The sequence below is a fragment of the Sminthopsis crassicaudata genome, chromosome 4 (assembly GCF_048593235.1).
Source record: "Sminthopsis crassicaudata isolate SCR6 chromosome 4, ASM4859323v1, whole genome shotgun sequence".
Lineage (NCBI taxonomy): Eukaryota > Metazoa > Chordata > Mammalia > Dasyuromorphia > Dasyuridae > Sminthopsis > Sminthopsis crassicaudata.
The window spans coordinates 436,103,748-436,126,371 of record NC_133620.1 but is presented as its reverse complement, the minus strand read 5'-3'; the positions used below and the strand labels follow the sequence as shown (position 1 = coordinate 436,126,371).

The 22,624-nt window shown below is 39.9% G+C and overlaps 1 protein-coding gene across 1 annotated transcript in view; it reads right to left on the bottom strand.

Moving 5' to 3' along the window:
- The window catches only part of PTGFRN (prostaglandin F2 receptor inhibitor), a 75,971-nt gene that overhangs the window by 16,145 nt on the left and 37,202 nt on the right, over positions 1–22,624 (bottom strand). The window contains exons 5-7 of the mRNA XM_074263189.1: positions 9,737–10,162; positions 6,092–6,511; positions 710–817 (exon numbers count right to left, since the gene is read on the bottom strand). Coding sequence (XP_074119290.1) covers positions 710–817; positions 6,092–6,511; positions 9,737–10,162 — 954 coding nt within the window. The remainder of the gene's footprint in view (positions 1–709; positions 818–6,091; positions 6,512–9,736; positions 10,163–22,624) is intronic.

Below are 22,624 nucleotides of genomic sequence, written 5' to 3'. Positions count from 1 at the left end.
GTCATTCTCACCTCATTCTGTCCAATCCTAAATCCGCCACCCCATTTCCTGGTGGTCTCCAAGCCATGCTACCTCACATGCAGACTCCATCTACTCTTCTTTCCAATACGGACTTTCTCACCTATGCTGTTTTCTTCTACTTTATAATCCCTTGTGGGATAGGTCTATACTGCTTACTTGTATTTGTATTTTTAGCACTTAGCACCTAGCAAACACTTAATAAATGCTTTCTCATCCATTCATTTAGGTATTGTGCATTTATTCATTGGTGTTTTGGTTTACCAAGTTGCTTTCTTGTATTTGTATGTCCAGTACAAGTTTCTGACTTATAGTAAGCAAGGTACATGTGTTTGTGTGTGTACACATACATATATACTCATATAAATATAAATATACAAATATATAAATACATTCATTCATATATAAGTATCTTTATATAAAGATATGTATACATATACACATATATGTATTTGTATTTATGTTTACATTTTTTTTTATTTTGTGCACACTAATATTTATTTCTTGGTTTACTGGTTTCCATCGGTCTTTGCTTCCACTGCATCTAACCTAGTGTCTGCACATAACAGTTGCTTAATAAAAGTTAACTGAATAAAATATGTACAAGAAAAGAAATGGTGTTCCTATTCTCTTCTCCCCTTCCCCTTCCCCACCTTCCCCCCTGCAATAAAATGAAGAAAGGGATAAATACCTGGATCAAGGGCTGCTCCTTCCAGGGAAATGATGCAGAACAGTTTAATCAGATCACCTCGATATACTGTTGGAGTGTCAGAATGCACTGAGACATTAAATATGGGCCCTGGAAAGAAAATAATTGCACTCCCATTATTCCCACTGTCTTCAAAATTTAATTCAAACTCTTAAATAAATTCTTACATGAGTTGAAAAACATACAGCTTCTTCTCAGTTAAAACTCGACTGAGAATATCAGCTAAACAATTTTTTTCTTCTTTCAGATACCAAAAGTTTAACTCTGCCAAATGAATTGCACCTGAAAATCAAGTGTAATTTTTTTTCTTTTGCTTTTCCTTTCTGTGATAACAAATGAAGCATGAGCATTTGTTCTGTACTGTTATGGGAAGGTTCACTTCTGGGTAATGAAGTTGGCTGTCTTAGCAGTTGCTGGATATCCTCCTTAGACTTCTACCTTTAGAGATTCTGGAGTTGTTCCACCAGAATCTCCATACCCACTTCAAGAATACAGAGGATAGTGAATGATGTAGTTCTTTGAAAAGGGGACTGAGAATGCTACATCTCAGGGTATCCTTATGAAATAAATCATACAACTAGTGATGTAGTTACAAATACAAGTTAACTCCAAATAGGCAACAATGTCCTCTATACTTTTTAAATTGTAAGGTAATAACAATATTACAAAACAACCCATACAAAGCCAATCTTAGCATAGTAATTAAATAATATTTTAATGGCAAAAATGAATTTTACCTAATTACTGACAAGCCTAAGTATCATTTTTGTAATTAGGTATACATGGCAAACCTTTCACAAATATGAAAATGAATGATAGGATGGCAGAATTACAATGAGAAAGGACCATGGTAGACCAGGGCTTGTAAAACTTTTTTTACTCCCAACCCCCCCTTCTCCTGAGATATTTTTACATGATGCTGGGTATACAGGTATATAAGATAGATATAAAAATCAAATATTTGCCGATAACAAATTATAATTTTTGACCTAACGTTTAGTTATGACACTCCCACTATATGGGGTTGTCAAGCACAATTTAAAAAGCTAGGATTTGGACAATGCTTTCCTTTTATACATGAAGAAATTTAGGCTTAAAGGTATCAATTGGTTCACCCATATTCACACAGGAAATAAGCAAAGGACCAAATGTGAGTCATTTCACTCCAGCTTCATACCCCTTCCATTGTCAGTTGTTCAGTTATGTCTGATTCTTCATGGTTGTGTATAGAGTAAGACAAAAATATTGGGGTGACCTGCTATTTCCTTCTTTAATTGATTAAGGCATATAAAGATTAAGTGCCTGAGGCTGGATTTGAACTCCAGACACAAGAATTCTATTCACCGAGCCATCTACCTGCTCCACTTTTTCCATTGCATTCATTCAAGTTAAGCAAAAGAAAGGCATTTTTGGCTTTAGAAATTCAAATTTGGAAATCTAAATCTTGGACAAGATTATTGTCCAATATCTTGAATTAGATATTGTGGCCTCTAGCTTCAACCTCCATCAGATCAATTTGATGTATTTCCTCTGATTCTAATTTGAGGAAAAAGGCAAGTCTAGAACTAACCCCATTTCCCTCCAGTCCAGGATCTCAACATCTACCCTGTGCGGGCTCCCATTACCTGGGGGTGGGCATAACCTATCAGCCAGGGTTTCCAGCACAGAAAGAGGTCCTGTTTGGACGTCTTAAAAATAAAGAAAATAGACCATAGCTATGGTCTGTGAATTCCTGGGTTTATCAAGTGATTCCAGTGAAAAGTAACTCTCTCCTCTCTGATAAGCCAGAGAAATAAAGCTGGCTCATATTCAGAAGCTGGCAGCTAAAGCAGAGATAAAGCAAAGGTTATCCTTCTTTGACTCCTCCCTCCCCCAAAACCAGCTGAATACAAAAAAAAAAAAAAATCTATATGGGGAAGCACTTTGTAATGATATCATTTAACCCAATTTCAATCACAATGCTTTCTTAACCATGAGTATTAAAAGAATGGGAATTTTGATGAGGAAAGTAATTCAGAAATGGAGAATATCAAAGAATAGGCAGGCAATTCTGGATGGGGCAACTGGGCTTAGATGGCATCAATGCTCTGAGGTACAAGAGGAATGGCGGGAAGGTGGCCCAGCAGGTAAGAGTCACAGAAAAGGAAGTGCCAAAGACAAATTTCACCTTCATTGCAGGCCAGCTCTACTGTCTCCTTCCCAAAGCAGCTATTTGCCTCTTTTTTAACTCTTGGTCTTTCTCTTCTCTGTCCCATAATAGTAAGGTGAGAACTAGTCTAATCCCATATTGCTCAGCTAAGGGTACACTATGTTTCAAAACTGTGTATGGAGGTATCTTGTCCAGAAGTTAGCAGAAACAGGGGAGAAAATGATAATTTTTTGTTCAGTCATTTCAGTCTTCATGCCCAACTCTTCATGACCCTATTTGGGTTTCTTTGGCGGAGATACTAGAGTGCTTTGCCATTTCCTTCCCCAGCTCACTTGAAAAATGAGGAAACTGAGGCAAACAGAGTTAAGTGACTTGCCCAGGTAACATAGCTAGTAATCATTTGAGGCCAGATTTTCCAGATTTCCTCAGGAAAGCTCAATTTAAGAGTGCCTTTATTTCTCATTCTCCCTGTTAGCCATGAAGCAGGATAAAGTTTCCACTTCACCACCAAAGCCAGGAACAAGATTGGGCAATGTACACAGCTATGAATTATGCATAGTAACAATTTACTTATAATGCAGACAATACTTTTGGGTCTTTGGTTTAAGCTTTGGAATACTTTCATTATATTGAATTTTTGTAGTAATGGTATTTGTTGAATGGAAATCATTAACTTAGAGGATCATGAAGGAAAAGTCTGAAGAACTATTAATGCTCATTCGGTTTTATAGCTAAGAACTAACTGAGGTCTGGAGAGTTGAAATGCCTAGAGTTCAACAGAGATCCAAATCTAGCTCCTCTGACTCTGGGGTCTGTGCCCATTCTTCTGTTACTCTAATTTCCAAATGAGAAAGAAGGACCTGGACTGAAATGAGGAGACTAAAATTCTAGTCAAGAGTTCTGTCTTTGGGCCTCAACTTCCTAATCTAAAATTTAGGAGGTGGAATAGGCAATCTCAGAGAAAGAATCTTTCCAGCTCTGACATTATACTCCTAAGAGTTTAAGTGACATGAGTTAATTGTTAAAAGTCTCTCAATTCCCAAGCTACTGGAGAATACATGTAACTACACTGCTTTTCAAAATACTATCCAAATTCAGACCCTCATCACCTCTGACATGAACTGCTAGTAATAGAGTCATCAACAGAACCTCTCGATGCATCCATTTCTAGGCTGTCCCCTCTCCAATCCATTCCCCAGCTACCAATAAATCTTCCCAAAGGACCTCTACTCTAACAGCTTGCCCATCTCGCTCCTCAGAAATCTTCAGTGACTTCCTCCTCCACTGGAATAAAATATCAGCTCCTCAGCCTGGAATGTAGGTTTCTTGCAGGCTGTTTTCCATCTACCTTTCCAGACTCATTTCATAGAATCTCTCTTCACATACTGTTCCAGACAAGCCTGCCTACTCACGGTTCCCCAAACCTGACACTCTATCTATTTTCTCCCAGTCTCTGCACAAACGTAGGCTGTCCCCTCCGTAACACAAACTCTTTTCATCTCCTTCCATTAGCAATCTCCAGTTTCTTTTCAAGGTTTACCTCAGGTACTCTGGTCTTTTTTGATCCCTCCATCTCCCATTAGTGATCTCGTTTTCAAATTATCTAATTTTTTTTTGTACTTGTTTTATGAGCCATTGGAAGGTACCCTCTTTCACGAGGGGAGTGGGGTGGCGGGTGGAGTAGAGAGTGTTTCTTTCTTGTCTCTAAATCCTTAGGACCAAGCACAGTGCCGTTGGATACAATGCTTACAAATGTCTGAACTGAACAAGCAGCAGAGATATGAAAAATCTTTTGATCATATTGATATGGATGCTATTCCCCACCAATACCCTGAGTCATTAAAAATAAAGCAAAGTAGTAACCAGTGGAAAAGCACCAGAGGGAATACCCAAGGAAAAATGAGATGGGGCCAGAGGAAGAGAGGAAAATTAGTCACGAGGGAGAGCTGTGTAATAAAATGGGGCTTAAGGTTTGCTGCACACTTAAGTGATAGCTCTTTTGTTATCAGGAGATACTAAGTGTTGTCTGGAGCCAAGGCCTTCTATGGAGCACTGGGTTAACTTATTTCAAGTGAAGTAAGGAAATATCCTTAAAACCAAAGAAACAATTCCAAAGGTTTGGTAAGAAGGGGAAAGAACTCAGAGAGTTAATTTCAGCCCAGAAGCTAGAGACCACATAGATAAACATCACATGACTTTAAAGTTGGGAAATTTAAGAATATTTCCTATATGTAATCAATTCTTGGATAGTTAGTTTGGAAAATATAATGAAATAAATGAAGAATCATCAAGGAAATAACCTCTAATTAGGGGTCAAGACGGCAGTCACAAGAAATGTTAGTAGAAGCAGCCCATACCTCATAAAGAACGTCACTTTCCCCTCCTGTATCCCAGAGAAACTGGGGGAAATGGATTAGGACTTTTCTGTGGCCCAAACTTAGTCCCCCATAACAGTAAGTCGGCAATTTGAAACTTATGATAAACTCGCCTTATTTTTCCTTATACGGGGTGAGTAAGCTATTAAAGCTAAATACTGCACTAAGACTTTTGAGACCCACAATTTTAAAAACATATCTATTACTCCTTACTCTTCTTAGCAAAGACAGACAGACAGACACACTCCATTTCTATACAGCTGCCCTGGGTACTCTGCCAAGCACACAGGCAAGGAGGGAGTTGTTTGCCAAGCCAGACGCAATGTCAATGGAATGAAGATGAAACTGTCTTGCCCTGTATGGAAATACTGCTTTGATTTGGGGGGTAGGGGACAGAGAGGGCTGGAGGAAGTCTGCACCTATCATTCATCAGTGATCCACAGATTCACCATTCCACTGATTCCAATCAGCCACTCACCTGCAAATTACAGTCTTATAAAATCGTGACTCAAATAGGTGAACTACTTTGCTCATGGTCATAGAGCTATACTAGTCTCAAAGGCAGGACTGGAACCCAGGACTTGTTAGTTCCAAAGCCAGATCTTTTATTTGCCATGCAATGTTGCCTTGATAAGTCAGGCTAATAAAAGTTAAGGTACATTCCTGAACCAGACTTCCTACCCCAAGCTTATCCACTATGTCACCGTGGCAAAAAAAGTCACTTCCCCTCTCTCAGCCCCAGTTTTCTGTAAAATAAGAGGATTGGCTTAGATCACCTATAAGGAGACAAGAGCGCAGCAATTCTGCTTTTCTATGATTTTACCTCAATTCTGTACAAACCTGTGGTTTGGAAGTCTATCTGAATTGGATTAGACAAACTGGTCCCTGCTTCTTTCCACAAGTTGCCTCCCGCAGGGGACCAGGCTGTTACCACACAGCGGTACAGCCCAGCATCAGACACCTGAGTCTGGTACATCCGATAACGGAATTCATCTTCTTGGACTTTTTCCAGCACGACTCCATCAGCCCGGGCTTCATCAGTCCAATTCTCCAACTTCACCACCGAATCCTGGTCGAGGGAAATGATGTGCTTGGTCTCATTGGGGCTGAAGGGGTCTGCCGCAGGCTTCTCGGCAGTGACGAGGACTGAATAGCGAGGAGTTTTTATGTGCTCAGAGGAAACCTTGCAAGTCATCTCAAAAGTATTTCCTGCAGCAAAGAAAGGCTTTGCCTTCCTCGCCTTCACGAGGAGCACAGAATCTGAAATGAAGCATCAAAAGAAATTAATTACAGAAAAGACTTATGAAAGTCAGACTTTTTTGCTCCCAGATATCCATCAAAGAAGTTCATTTGAACACTGTCCTAGACATGCACTTGCTCCCAAAGCTGGAGAGTCAAGGAGGGAAAAAAAATATGGATTGGAGGACGAGCTGAAAATCACTAATGAGGAAGATGACAGGATGAGCTCCAAGCAAAGGCAGGGGGAAGAGTGACAGGATGGGGAAAATTTGGTTCTGGGGCCACTGGAAAATGGAGTAGAGGATAAACTGGGTAAAATCTAGGAAAGCCATTACTGTCTCTAATAAATAGAAGACTTCTTGGTCTTTAGTACAGTTTCCTCTCCTTTCTACCCCTATTTCTACCTCCTTTTCCCCTGCCTGCACCCTTCTGCCCTAACTCCCTCATTCCACAGATCAATCCATTTCAGCAAGTGCGGATGGGACCTATGACTACTTTTTTCAGAGCAGGACTTTATGTCTTACTCCCATTAATTCAGCCTTTGGAATCTGTCCTCATCGATGGACAAGTAAGTGAAAACTCATCTGATCCTATTCATCGAGCCCACATGTGACCATGATTCATAACCCACCCAATAGGACATCAAGGTGGATCCAGCACAGACACACTATCATCTCCCTGGATTCTATGTAATTTTCCCCATTCTAATACCCCCAGTTTCCAACTCTTTCTCTGAGGAAAAAATAAAAAGGATTCATACAACTACCACTACTGGAAAGGACGTGCCAGCTGCTGCTCCACAGCTCCACTCATAATCCCTGCTATTTCCTCATCCCAAATTTTGCCTGCTCAGCAATCCCCTCTATGTGCTATATCGTCTATTAGAATTTAAGCTTCTGGAATAAAGACATTCACTTCTGCCTGTGTATAGTACCCAACAATTCCTGGAATATGGTAAATGGTCTGTAAAGATTGCTGGATTCCTAAATCAATCTGATTTCTTAGACTCCCTAACAAGTCACTTAATTCTTGAGCCTTAAAAATCCTCACTTGCAAAATGGAAAACAGTGATGCTTGTGCTACATACCTATCTCACCTATAAGTAATGTGAGAAAAATGTTACATAAATCTGAAATACTACAGAAAAATCATCACCACCATTTTCATCCTAGGGAACAAAAAGGTCATGATTACTTGCTATACAATGCCTTGCACACAGTAAGTACTTAATAAATATTTATTGAAATGACTTGAAACCTTCCAGGTTCTGATTCTTTATGTTGATGGGCATAACAGTAAGTGCTGCTTGCAGAACCAAAATGATTTGTGGAGTAAGGGATGTGGTACAAGGAGGATGGAGAAAGAGGGCAAAGATAGGATAATAAGAAGGGGTTGCCTTTAGGTCCTTCTGAAAACTCATTCAGTAAATACTTCCTGAAAGCCTTTTGTGTGCAAGGCACTATGGGGAGTACAAAGAATAAAACTATCTCTGTCCTGGGGAGCTTACCATCTAGTAGGAAAAAAAATTATATACAGCATCCAAAAAGTCTCAGAGCAGTTTAAAGCTTTAATAGATTAGAACTTAAGACTTTGGGGACATGCTGTACAAATCTTTCATGCAATAATTAATTAATAGATAATTGATGCAATATTTAATACTGTATCCCAAAGCTTATGGATTAAGTACACTTAGTGCTGCTCTAACATGAGATTCGTGTTCTTTAAAAATCATGTTGTTATGATAAAACACAATAAAAAACACAGACTCATGGGGAAAATGGGGCTAGGACCAATACTTTCAGCCATGTAGGTTTCTTTTATTTTTGCAGCATTGTTTCTGATGGTCCACAATGTGGACTGCTTTGTGTCTGTTGATTGGATTACAAGTTCTTCAGTTTCTTTCAAAAAGGTTTTATTAATTCACATTTTTTTCTTAATATTTTAAACTTGTGCTGATTAGCATTTTTAATCAGAATGTTTAGATATCTTTGGGATATTGAATGAGTGTGTGTATATATATCTGTATGTATGCATGTGTATGTGTATATAGATTATGCATTGTATATTAAATATAAGTACATATACATATATACATACATAAAATTCACAAATACTAACAAATTACAAAACACAAGCTTACAGGATAACATACATGAGGTGAAATGAGGTGGCTGGTAAATGTAGTAAGATATGTGGGACTGGGTATTTTGTGTCTCCCTATACAGCTGAGTTCTACATTCAACTCATGTTTCTTGTAGATGAAATTACATATGATCAACACAAAATTTACATTACGCTTAAATTGTTCCTTACTATATCAGTGGAATTATAAAAGAAATGATAACAGCAAAACAGGGCAATGGTCTACTCTGTGCTCAGGTGTTGATACCCAGCTGATAAATAATTATAATGAGAGTCTACATGGCAAACTGGATAGAGTGCCTGAGAGATGTCAGTTCAAATTCACTCAGACACTCATCAACTATGTGACCGAGAAAATATCACAACCTCTCAGTTTCTTCATTTATGAAAAAGTATTTATCTCGCATCACGAGACTACCATGAGGTTCAAAAGAAATGATGCACTTTGTAAACCTTGAAGTGCTATAAACTACTAGTTGTTATTATTAGTTATTAAACTATCTACTTCTCAGAGGGACATCCTTGAGAAGAAGAAAGTAATTTGTCAATCTTAAGACACCTTCTTCCAACAGACTTAAAGTCTGGAGTCAGAAAGATCTGAGTTTAAAAATGGCCTCAGCTACTATCAGTGTGACCTTGGGCAGTATTATTTAAGCTTTTTGCCTTAGTTTCCTCTAAAATGGAAAGCATCTACTTCTTAGGGTTGTTAGGAGCATCAGAGGAAATAATATTTGCAAAGTACTTATTGCAGTGTCTGGTACTAGAAAGGCTATATTAGATGACATAAGTTGTTACTACTATTGTTTCTGCTGCTGCTACTACTACACAATTAAACTTAGTTATATTCCAGTCAAGTCATATCCCTGGTATACATAGTAGAGTACCATTCCTTATAAACAGGAAGAGCCTATAACAGAGATGCTCCTTATCCAACCTTATCACTTTCATGGAGGTCCAGTAGGACATTCAAATATTAATTACTCCAAGTTCTTTAGATATCATTAATCCAGGTAAGGAGGTATTGCTATACATGATGCTGCTGGACACCTTGAAAGCTGCTAATCCTCTCTGAAAAAGAAGAATTAGTAAGTATGATGCTACTACCTTCTGCAACCCAAAAAATGTTGACAGGCTTGGATACGACCTCCTTGCTTTTCATCCAGCTTTTGTTACGCTGTCTGGTCCATGCAGACACAATACAGTAGTAATTTCCTCTGTCTCCCTCTGAAGTTCTCTGAATGCGCAAGCTGAACCTGGCCCCATCCTCCTTGGAGAAAATAATCTCCCCATTCTGTGCCCTCTGCCTGCTTTTTTCCCCAAATCTCAGGGTCCAGTCCCCATCCATGGCAGCAAGTAACTCATCAGACACAACTTCTTCACTACGAGAGTCCATCCTGTAGTACCACGAAACAGTGAAGCGGACATTGGAGTCTGCGTTCCTCACATCTGTTATCTGGCACTCCAGCTCCGTGGGATCATCTAGATACTCAGGGACCTTAGAAGCGTTCAGCAGCACCTCAAACAGCGGCTCTATGAAAGAAAAAAGGGAAAAGGGGGGATCAGGAAGAGCAACCTGCCAGAGAGATAGATACCATGGCAGCTAAGAATGAACCATTTAGGTTTTTAAGTCACAGACTGTTTTTAATAATTTAATTCTAAGGTTAAACATCAAGTAAAATGGCATTTCCATAGACAAAGCACAACAGAAAATGAAGTTTGATGAAACTACAAACCTGTTATGAAGTTCAGCTTGCTTTTCTTTTAAAAACTATAATAAATTCAACCTGCAGTGTTCAAATTGAGTGTGACTTTCTTCTGATCTCTTCTGGACATATCTTAAAATCAGGAGCCAAATGCCTTCCTTCCCTCCTCCCTCATCCTATCTCTATTTCCCACTCTCCCTACTACCACCCAGCCACTAAGAAATAAAAAAAGGAAAAATAAATCATTGTAAAAACATGCAGAATCAAGCAAAACAAATTTCCCATGTTGGCTCTTTGAAAACCATGTTTCCACAATCTGAATCGTGACTGTATTTAACCTGTGTCAGGAAGTGGGCAGCCCCTTTATCATCAATCCTTTGACATCTCAACTGGTCATTGAACTGATTAGAATTCTCAAGTCTTTCAAAACTAATTCCTTTTACAATATTATTGCTATGTAAAATATTCTCTTGGTTCTGTTCACTTTACTTTGTATTAGTTGATATGTTAGTGAATATCTAATTGCCCCCTTTTGTTTTACAGATGAAGAAGCTTCAAGTCAAAAAGAAGATTATCTAACCAAAGTCACGTAGGAAGGAAGGAAGGAAAGGAAGGGAGAGAGAGAGGGAGAGAAGAAGGGAGGGAGGAAGAAAGGAAGGAAAGGAGGAAAGAATCACAAACTTTCAAAGCTGACCTCCCCAGCCCTGACTCCCAATTCAAAAATCATTTATACAACGTGGCATTTCACTCTAACAGATTTCAGTAACAGTCTATTAACCATCTATCTTAATATATACAAATGATAAAATGCTAAAGATGGAAGAGAACGTGAGATCATCCATTTCAAACTGCTTTAATACATGCAGGAACTGAGTGAACACAGAAGTGTTTCACAAAAGTCAGAGCTCACTGGGGGCAAATTCAGGACTTGAATCCATCAGGTCTTCAGCCTGCTGGTACTGTTAATCTTTCCACTGTTTCTCAAGGCTGTATAAGTTCAATTAAGGCTCCCCTGATCATACCAGAAGGATCCAGGGAAAAAATTGTTTCTGAATCTAAACAACACTGATAAACATGGCAAGAAATGACGCTCATGTAAAAATGCTTCTCTGAAGTTATAAAATATTCACAGAGATCCTTGATTTAGAGCTAGAAAAACTTCAGAAGCCATCTATTTCCCTCTAGTCTAATCCCTCATTGTCAAATGAAAACACCAAAGCCCAGGAAAATGTAAAAGGTAGAATTTGAACCCAGATCACCAGTGCTTTTTATCAAAAACACTAGGCTAAGTGCAAACCTTAAAGCATCATACAAATCCTAGGTAGGTGTTGAGGATACAAAGATAAAATAAAACAGTCCCCATATTCAAGGAGCTTCCACAGTACTATATAATTTCCATAGACATGGAAACTTTCCCCTTGATTCATGATGTTCTATAAGGGCAGCGAGGTGTCCCCATAGAGCATACAGCATTAAGAGTCCTTTTCTTTCTAAGTTCAAATCTATCCTCAGATTCTTAGTAGCTGGAAAAGTTTTAATTCTGTTTACCTCAGTTTCCTCATCTGTAAAATGAGCTGGAGAAGGATGTGGCAAACCACTGCAGTATCTTTGCCCAAGAATATTCCAAATGGCATCACGAGGAGTGGATGTGACGGATACAACCAGCCAACAATAATTAATGAGGACAGAAGGACTTAGAGCCAGAAAATCTCAATTTGAGACCGGGATCTGCTACTTACTAGACATATGACCCCGACAAATCATTCTTACCTCTCTGAGCCTCCATTTCCTTCATCTCAGATAATCTCTAAGTCCTCTCTAGAAGTGGTCTTCCATGATTCTATAAATATGCATCTCATGCTCAATCTCCCACGATCCCCTAACCAAATCACCTTGACTAAACTGCTTAGTTTTACATATGACTCATCTAGATTATAAACTGTTGAAGTCATGGTGTTCATCTTTGATGATTTATACGTCTGATGCAATTTACAGCTTTGTGACTAAGCCAAGTGACTTAATCATTTGGGGACCAAAAAGTGGAAGAGAATTTTGAATCTTTCCCCTACGTGCAAAGATGAGAATCACCAGAATTCCTCATTATGAATTGAACTGTAAAAGCTTTCACCAATGTCTCTGCCATTTTTGCTTTCAACAATTCAAACTGATTTTTTACTAGAAAAATCCTCCCCTGAAGAAAAGCCACCTTAGTGTCTAATTCTCTTAGATGTTTCCAAGGGTGCAAAATGTTTACGATTCTTTTGTGAAATTGTGGATTGTCATTTGTAGGTCTAAATTATTGTAATAAAATATTGGGCAGCTATATGGTGGCCTAGGACATAGAATGCTGGCACTGGAGGCAGGGAGATTCCTCTTCCTGAGTTTACAGCTGAATGACCCTGTGGCAAAATCTGCCAATCTTCCTCTCCTTTTTTCCTCCTTCTTCCCTCCCTCTCTCTCTTCCTTCCTCCCTCCGTCTATCCCTCTCTCCCTCCCTTTTTCTCCTTCCTTCCTTCCCTCTTTCCCTCCTTTCCTTTTTTCTTCCTTCCTTCCTTCCTTTCCCTTAATGCCCTATGCCTGAACCAAAGAAAATATATAGTCAGTTCCCATTCCTTCATTTTCCTAAGGATTTCCTATTTATATCCAGTATTAAATTCATCTTAACACAAAGCAAAATAAAGTAACAGGGTACTTGCCTTCCAGAAAGAGATGACAGTAATATTAAGTACTATCTAATACACTTTATACCTGCAGCAGGAAGCCCTCATAAGTCACCTGGCCTCTGTTAAAGACCTCTAGTAATAGGGGACTCATTATCTTCCCATGTAGCCTATAAGGCTGTAACAGTTCTGATGATTAAGAGGCTTCTCCTTATTTGGAAGCAAAATCTGCACTATGTTAACTACTCAGGAAAGCAAACACTGATATAAATTAATTTTTAAATATCACAGAATCCCATTCTTAAGAGATGATCTGGGATCAGATAGTACACTAGATAGAGCAGCAGCTCTGGAGTCAGGAGGACCTGAGTTAAAATCTAGGCTCAGATACTTACCAGTTGTGTGACCCTGAACAAGTCACTAACTGAACTCAGAGTGAGAGACTTAGTTTCAATTCTGCGGCTAGCTATCTGTGAGATATTTTGGCCAAGACAAGAATTCTCTGGCTTTAGTACATTCTAAACTTTCCAGCCTCTCTGCCTTTGCTCACACTATTCTTTCTGCCTGGGCCAGTCTCCTTTCCTCTATTTCCATCTGTCAAAATCTTAGCTATCTATCAGGATTTTGTCCATAAAATTTTCCTGAATCTCCCTTCTCTGTATGTGGATTGCACTCTGCTTCTCCCTTCCTTGGGGAAGGTAACTCATTCTAGCTTATCCTATGTGTTGTTCCACTCGTGGCCCATTCTGTGCCTCACCACAAAGGGGACTCTGGGCTTCCTAGAAGCAATGTCAGTGAAACACAAGTTCTGTGAAGGTCCCGCCAAGCTAAAAAGGCTTCGAGTGCAAGACTGGAAATGAACTGTGTAATCATAGATTGGATAGAAGTGTGCTAGAGCTACTCAAGCCCCCCTCCCCCCAAAAAAGAATTCATTAAGTTTTCAGAATGAGCATTTACATCTTGGAAATTGGCAAATGCTACAAATCACGACTTGGTTTATTGTTTTGCTGATTGTCTAGATTTTAGAAATAATGAAGAAAAAATTAATAATGTAGATGAAACTCATGTTTGTTATTCTGTAAATTCAGATGTACCTGGGTCTTCACAACCCCATTTGGAGTTTTCTTAGTAAAGATATCAAATGATTTGTCATTTCTTTCTCCAGTTCATTTGGCAGATGAGGAAACTGAGGCAAACAGGGTTAGTAACTTATCCAGGGTCACACAGCTAGTATGTGTCTGAGGCTGGACTGAACTGAAGTGTTCCTGATTCTAGGGGTACCACCTAGGTGATCCATGAATTATGTGTACCTTTTCCACCACTTCCCTCAGCAGAATGCTGATTAAAAAATACTTAGCAGCATATCGTGTTCAAAGGACTAGTCATATTGGGTTTGAATTCTTCCCACTAGAAGGACAGGAAAGGAAAGGGGTGTGTGGCTGTGGGTGTTTTACTATTTGGGGTCATAGAAATTATTCTTTTCAAATACTGTAATCACAAGCAAGTCATTGAATGTCTCTGGGTCTTGATTTCTCCATTTGTAAAATACAAATAATAAAAAAATTAGCAATTTATGAAGAGGTTTAACACCTCTGTTCTCCCATTTCATCCTCATAAGACGGATACAAACATCCCCATTTTATGGATGAGGAAACAGTTTCAAAGAAGTAAAGTGGTTTGTGTGAAATCACAGAACTAGGAAGAATCAGAGGCAGAATTCAAATTCAGATCTCTGGGACTCTTTCTACAACAACGTGATCTGGAGGATTAGCATTTAAATTGTTGGAGATGGCAATGAAAATTCACCAGGTTTTGAAGGCATATATTTATCTGAACCCCTTTAGTAACTCAGGAAGGGAAGAAGGGAGAAAGGGAAAAAGGGAGGAAGGGAGGAAGGGAGGAAGGAAGGAAGGAAGGAAGGAAGGAAGGAAGGAAGGAAGGAAGGAAGGAAGGAAGGAAGGAAGGAAGGAAGGAAGGAAGGAAGGAAGGAAGGAAGGAAGGAAGGAAGGAAGGAAGGAAGGAAAGGAGGAAGGAAGGGAAAAAGGAAGGGTGGGAGGGAAGGAGGGAGGAAGGAAGGGAGGGTGGGAGGGAAGGAGGGAGGGAAGGAAGGGAGAGAAAGGGAGAATGAAGGGCATGCAAATGTATACTGGGTGCCTACAGATAAAAAAGTAAGCTAGGTCTTGATCTTAGGACCTCCCATTTGCCTCATTAAGACAACACAGGACAATCCTGGCCAGAAAAAGCTGTTATGGTTTGGGAATTCAGAGAAATGATGAATCTCCCTCTTTCAGAATCAATGAGAACAATGATCTTTATTAGATTCCCAGAGCAGGGGGTGGGAATATGGGGAAAGAGACCCTTCTTTGCACCCGGGGGGAGGGGGCAAAGACTTTGTTCTATTCATATTTTTATCTTCCAAAGGGAGAAGCAGCCAAGCTAGGCAGAAAGAAGGCTAACAGACACTGCTGAAGTGCCTCTGGGGAAGTCATTTAACCCCAGAGTATTCCTGGCATCAAAGTCCGTAAACTATAGAACAGCCATTAGTCTGCACTGGCTGAGGGAGTCTCTGTATCATGGCCATATCAATGCAATCACAGGTCCTGACCAAAATGGAAGTCTGAGGGTGGCAAACATAGCATCCTGAAAAGAATTAGCTCCTCAAAAAATGTTTACTGAATGAAGGAAGCCTGAGTCAGTGAAAAGAAAGCTAACTTTGGAAGCTGCAGCTTGGCCTCTTTACCACTTCCTATAGGACCACTACTAAATCACTTCCCTTCTCTCAAGGGTCCTCATTTGTAAAAGACCCCATGATGAGGCAGGTGCCGAGTGCCAATCATGACCAGTGGCATTTAGGAGAAAATACAGGTAGTTATATTGTAGTTTTTGCCCTCCAGGAGGTTACAATCTAGTTGACGTGATAGGATTATTACATTTATGAAATCATTGTTTTAAAATAATGGTATATAACAAGGTAAATCCAGAGGGGGGAAAGATGAGTTCTAGAGTCAGAAGTTGACAGTATAAATCCTGCTATGTGTGTGTCCCTGGACAATCAGTTTTCTCACCTATAAAGTGAAAGGGCAGGACTAAATCATCTCTAGCTCCAGATCTATCATTCTTTTGATAACAGTTAAATGACAGATTATTCCATACAAAGACTGTGAGAGTGTGCAGGGAAGGGGAAAAAAAATCAGTGTAGGTTGGAAAAATCAGAGATGAGGCTGGAGCAGTTAAGGATAGTGCAATAGTGAGAACTGGCCTTAGTCAAGAAGAGCCTGCCTCAAAGGCTTCCTCTGAAACACCCTAGCTGGGTGAGCCCAGGAAGAGCTGCTTTACCTTTCCATGCTCCAAGTGTTCTTTTGGATTACAAATGGGTGATCTGCACTGGCCAAAAAAAAAAAGTTTCTCACCAGAAATTCCCAATGTTAGGGTCAGCAGAGCATCAGTCCTGGAGTCAGGAATATCTGAGTTCAAATCTAATCTCAAACACTTAGTAGCTGTGTGATTCTGAGCAAGTTACAACTCTAATTACTTCAAAAAAAAAAGAAAAGAAAGGAAGGAAGGAAGGCAGGAAGGGAGTGAGGGAGAAAGGGAGGGAGAGAGAAAGAGGAGAGAGGGAGGGAGGGAGGAAAGGAGGGAGGGGAAGAAGAGAGGAAAGGAGGGAGGGAGGAAGGGAGGGAGGAAGGGAGGGAGAAATTCCCAATGTTGTTGAAATCACAGATCTAGTAGAAAAAAATTAAAAAAAAAACCCTCTAAAACCCAGAAAACCTACATCAGAAACTGTCTAAATAAAGGGAGAAAGTTGTTCCAAATATGGGTGTGGCCTGGAAAACTAGTTGCAGGCAGAAATGGGATTCTTGGAGGAAAGGAATTCAAGAAGAAAGAAATAGATAGGAGAGATGAATTAAGAAATACAGAGATAGGGATGGTGCTGTCGCTTTCACTGCCCACAGGCAGGAATATCTAAACTATTTTCAAGCAGGTAGTTTGCAAACAAATTTAGGCTTTACATGGTTCAAGGGTAAAACTGTTGAGTATTTTCATATTTTCTGTTTGCGTGATCATTTCTGAATCCAGTTCCTCTCTCTTCTATCTCCAAAATACATTGTTCAAATTCTGTAAAGGTGTATTTGATGCCAAATGTGATGGAGAACTGTGCCAGAAATAGCTCTGTCACGAGCATTGCCATTCAAAGAAGCAATGCTTATTCCAACGTGTTTTAAACACAAAAGGAAAGAGGGAAATTTCATATAATGCTCACATCTATCATCCCCAGCCTTACTCCCATAATGGTTACCCATTAGCTGTTGTTCTAACTTCAGGATCTCCTTTCCCCTCCCTCTCTCCTCATGGATCAAAACTACACTGTCTTAAAATTTAGAAAGCAGGAAAAATGAGCATAAATTCTGCCATTTTTCTTTCATAGGCCAGAAAATGTTGGCTGTGCAAATCTTTCCTGAATGGAAGACAATATGGCTCTGAGCACTGAATCTCGAGTCAGAAACATGGAGGTTTCAATCTATTCTTGGATGTTATTTCCTTAGTGACCATGAGAAAATGCTTCAATTATAAATGAGGGGAAAGAACTAGAAGGCCCTTGAGCTCCCTCCTGGTTTTATATCTGTAATAAACATTAACCTCTCATAGCCTCAGTTTCATCATCTACAAAACAGGTTTGAGAAGAGACCTCATTTCACAGAGCTTCAGTTGCTCAGTCAATGGTTCACTCATGTCTGACTCTTCATGGCCCTATTTGGGGTTTTCTTGGCAGAGATGCTGCCATACTTTGCCATTTCCTTCTCCAGCTCATTTTACAGATGAGGAAACTGAGGCAGGCAGAGTTAAGTGACTTGTCCAGAGTCACATAGCCAGTAAGTATTTGAGACCATATTTTAAATTAAAACATCCTGACTCCAGACCAAGCTTGAGCCAAGGTAGCACCACCTGGCTGCACCTAGTTCACAGGAAAAATAAACTATTATTTACATAACGTGTTATGTAAATGTGAGCTATTATAATTAATGATCTCTCAGAGTTTTAGTTTCTCCATCTGTAAAATGGGAATAGTGGTAACTCAACTATTCATTTCACTGCTTTGTTGTCTTGAGGCTAAGGAAAGATTGTGGAGGTGCTTTGCGAACTTTAAAGGAATAAGTAACCATCAGTTACTATTAATATTATAGAATTAGTTTTTGGATGGCTGAGAATTGGTCTTCTATTTTTAAAATCTGTGATCAAAATCTTCTAAATTGTATTAGACCCTTCTTTGCCCTCCTTAACAACAGAATGAACATAATTTAGTCTTTGATGATAAGGAGTGAGCACTAATATGCTCAAGATTCAGCAAGAGATGCTATACGTGATGTGACATGGGACAAAGAGATGGAGGAATCCAGACCCAGTCCTGACCCCGGACTAACTTTCTGAGAAAAGTCCCTGAGGTCATTTCCCTTCTTTGCCTTTTTCAAAATATAACATGAATAGCTATTATTTGCAGACTTGTCAGGAAAGTGCTATAATCTGCCTTCTTTGCTGAAAAATCAATCACTGAATCCAAAGCCAATGCGGTCTTCTCCCAAGAGGTTTTTTCACCCTTCAGAATACTCACTATTACGATGGCCAAGGGCTGAAGGGGGAACCGCTTCCAGGGGCATCAAATCTGATAAACTGCCTCCCCAGTCAATCCACATTTATTAAATGCCTACTGTTTGCCAGACATTGCGCAAAAAGGAGCAAAAGACATTCTCTGTCCTCCAAGAGCCTACAGTCTAATGGGGGAGACAACATGCTAACAAGTTATGTACAAATCAAAATTATATACAGGAAAAACAGGAAATAATTAACAGAAGGAAGACATTGGAATTCAAGAATTGAATGGCTTAAGGAATTTTCTTCCTAACCCTTGATTGATAAAAAATGTGGCTACCTCCTAAGAACTGATGACCAGATAGATACCGGGTTAGGCTAGAAAATGGAAAGCAGCAATCATTTAGAAGAATTATGGTTCCTGCCAAGGATAAAGCTGAGGAGGACCCAGACATGGACCAAAGGGGAGGCTAATTCTGGGACTGGGATACTGCTGTATAATGAAAGTAGCCAAGAACCAAGGCTGAACCTCTAGGAGAGATGGTGCAGTGTCATTTGGTGAAGAATAATGAAGGATCAGGAGAAAAGAGGAGAAGAAAGCTTCGTGAAATAGGGTCCTATACCCAGAGACTACAGGCACACCAAAGCCCACTCCCTAATCCCTTGTAGCTGGCAGATGGATTCACAGGTATGTCCTTAGGTCTATACAACTTTATTCTCTCATTCAGTGAAAAAGCAGGTCAGAGTTTGTGAGGGGAGTGTTAGAGGGGCACTCTGGGAACCCCCAAATCCTTTCCTACCACTTTCAATGTCCTCAGAATCACTCAGAATACTACCTAAGATCGGATCTATTTATCACAGTGACCACAAGTAGATTTCCTTGTTTGTTAGAAATCTGTGTTTTATCTTATCAAATCTAGCAGATGCTGTGGGAAGGGAGAAGACTCACCCCTCACTATCTCAAGAATTCATGCTTGAGTAATTTGGGTAGGATTTAATCTATAGTTTACTGAAGCAACAGACATGGGACCTGGGCCTGAAGTCCCAGCACTGCTACAACTTTATTTATGTGACTTCAAGCAAATCACTAAACCTGAGTCTCAAAATATCCTCATCTATAAAGACAGGGATAGTAACTATACCACCAACCTCATGAGGTTACTGGAAGGGGAGCACTTTCTAAATTGCTCTATAAATACAAGCCCTCATGATCATCCTCTCATGGCATTTAGCTGCCAACAAGAAAGCCAGCTACAAATTATCCTCGATTCAGAAATTTGTTCCAGATCCTGAAATTGTCACATCATGGCTTTAGGATGGAGCCACTTTTTCGTGAAATCTCTTTGGTTAGAATAGTATTTGTTTGGAACACTAATGAGTGGGCACAAATTTTATGTACTTCTGAGTCACTGTTCAGTTATCCCAAGAGGTACAGAGTTTATTATACCATTACATCATGCAAGCACCCCAAATATCCCAATATCAGCAGACTAGGCCCAGAGGTTTCTGGGTAGGGGAACAGACTGGCAAAGCCCTAAAGGTTCTGGCTTTCCTATCTCAAGCCAGCTGTATAAGCAGCTGCAGGGTGGAGTGGACATGGGGGCGGGAAGAAGATGCCTTTGGAAGGGAAGGGAGAAGGCAACGGCTTTTACAGCAGCCTTTTCCATCCCTTGGGCTTCCCTCTGGGTTTGCTCATTGTGAATATCTGTAAATATTCTATGAGACAAAAATCACTGCTGCCCCGTTGAATCAGTCATTCTATGCACATTTTATTTTTTTCTAACATTTTACTCCTAACAAAACAATGGCTCTAATACTGGTGTGTGTACATAGTGGGTATTAGACTGGACCTCAGAAGTCTTTCAGTCCAACTCCCACACTTTACTGGTAAGGAAGACAAGGTCCAAGTGACAGAAAGGATTTGAAAGCCACTTCATGGAGGCATTTGCATATAAAAAGCATATTATGTGGTGTATTAGAGCACATTGACATCTATTATGGTGTGCATTCATATAATATGGTGTGCATTCATATAATAAGTAGCATTTATGTACAGCTTTAAGATTTGTAAGGTGTTTTACATACAATAACTCATTAAATTAAATTAATGGCACAGTCAGAATGCCAGGTGAAGACAGGAAGACTTTAATTACAATTTTAAAATTAAAAGTTACTTAACACTAGTTGCCTCAGTTTCCTTATCTATAAAATGAGTTGGATAAGAATACTGAATGGGATCAGAGTTGGACACAACTGAAATGATAGTGTATATATATAAATGATGTTTATTATTTATGGATATGTATGTTTGTGAGTGTATATATATATATGCACAAATGAATATCTGGATTATGAGGGTGGATATTTTATGTGTTTACATGTAAATGCATATTTATATTTATTATATATATAAACAAATGTACAAATGGGGTAATCATCACCACATTCATGTTTTTACTATCTGCCACTTGCCCCTTCCCAGACCACACATCTACAAGGTACAGACACACACAACAAAAGCCTGAGGAATGTAACGGAGCCCTGCTGCACCGCCAGCTCCTTCTCTGTCTTTTTCTGCCTTTTCACTGTCTGGAAAGCACAAACCCTAATCACTCCCTTCCACGAAAGAGAATCTCAGAGCTTCCCACAAGAGCTCTGCCTGTAATTTGACAGCCCCGCAGCCCCCACGCGCCGAGATCAATGCATCGGCCTTCAAAGGCTCCCAAACTGGAGAGCGGGCGGCCCACTTAGAAAAGATGCTCAGGCGGTGATTCAGAACTCGGGGGGTGGGGTGGGGGGGGTGTTTGACGGCATCACACAACATGCCCAGGGATCAGAGCTGTGGAACAAATTCAGCTCCAGAGACGAAAAACCCTCCTTTGGTGCTGACAACATCTGTTTTATTTTGAAGAGTTGCTAAGGAGAGTTCTGGTCGGGCCAACATTGTTCCAGTTCAGTTGCTCCCTATGTATTGTGCACGTGGTTTGCATGGCAGGGAGAAAGGCTCCCGGATAAACCTTGTTTCCTAAGCTCTTCAGACCTGGAAGGACCCCCCTGCTAAAGAAGGGGACCAGGTGGCAAAATGGAGAGAGTGGAAAACTCATTTTTTTTTTTACTTCAAAACTGGCCTTAGACACCTGGGAAAATCATGTCCCCCTGTCTGCCTCAGTTTCCTCATCTGTAAAATGAGCTGGAGAAGGAAATGGCCGACTACTCTTGTATCTCTGCTGAGAAAATCCGGAATGGGGAATCATACGTGGCTGAACCACTTAAGTGATTTAAAGAGTGAGAGACATTCAGACCATAATCCTCTTCTCTCATCTGATTCCTTGTAGTTTTTGTTAAAACCCTGACCTAATGGATGGGAACTGCACTCATTCAAAGACCCAGATTCAAATCCCACCGTAGATATTTCCTTGCCATGTACCACTTCTTCACCAAACCTGTTTCCTGAAGTATAAAATGAGGGTGTTGGACTGTATGGCCCCTGAGCTTACTTTCAACTCTAAATCCATGACCTTGTGAACATTCATCAGCTTGCAAAATAAAGTGGATCCTCCCCACACACCCCATCCAGGGAAGGTGGGTCCGTGAGACCATAATGTTCAGAAGTCTAGGAGGTACACAAATAGGCACAGGGACCTGAACCCATGTGGAACTGACAACAGTTGATACTTGTGATTGCAAAACAATTCTGCAGCTGAATCACACAGCTGAGGAAAAGTTAAGTGTGTTTAATTAGAAATAATGATAACTGGCATTGACCTAGCATATCAAAATCTGCCATGTGCTTTGCATTTAATTTTTCTTCATGATACCATTGAGGTCAGCAATACAAGAATTTTTATTTCAGTTTTACAGACGAAGAAACTGAGTCTCTGAGAGGTTACATAGTTTACCCAAGATCATACAACAAGTAGATAAATAATAAAGGATAAAACCAACTTCAGAGAAGCCAAAGGGTCTCAGGAGGCGTTATCCTTGATTACCTGAATTCCCTTTGATGGTGTCCACAGGGGCCATCAGCCTGCCCTGGGGTTTAT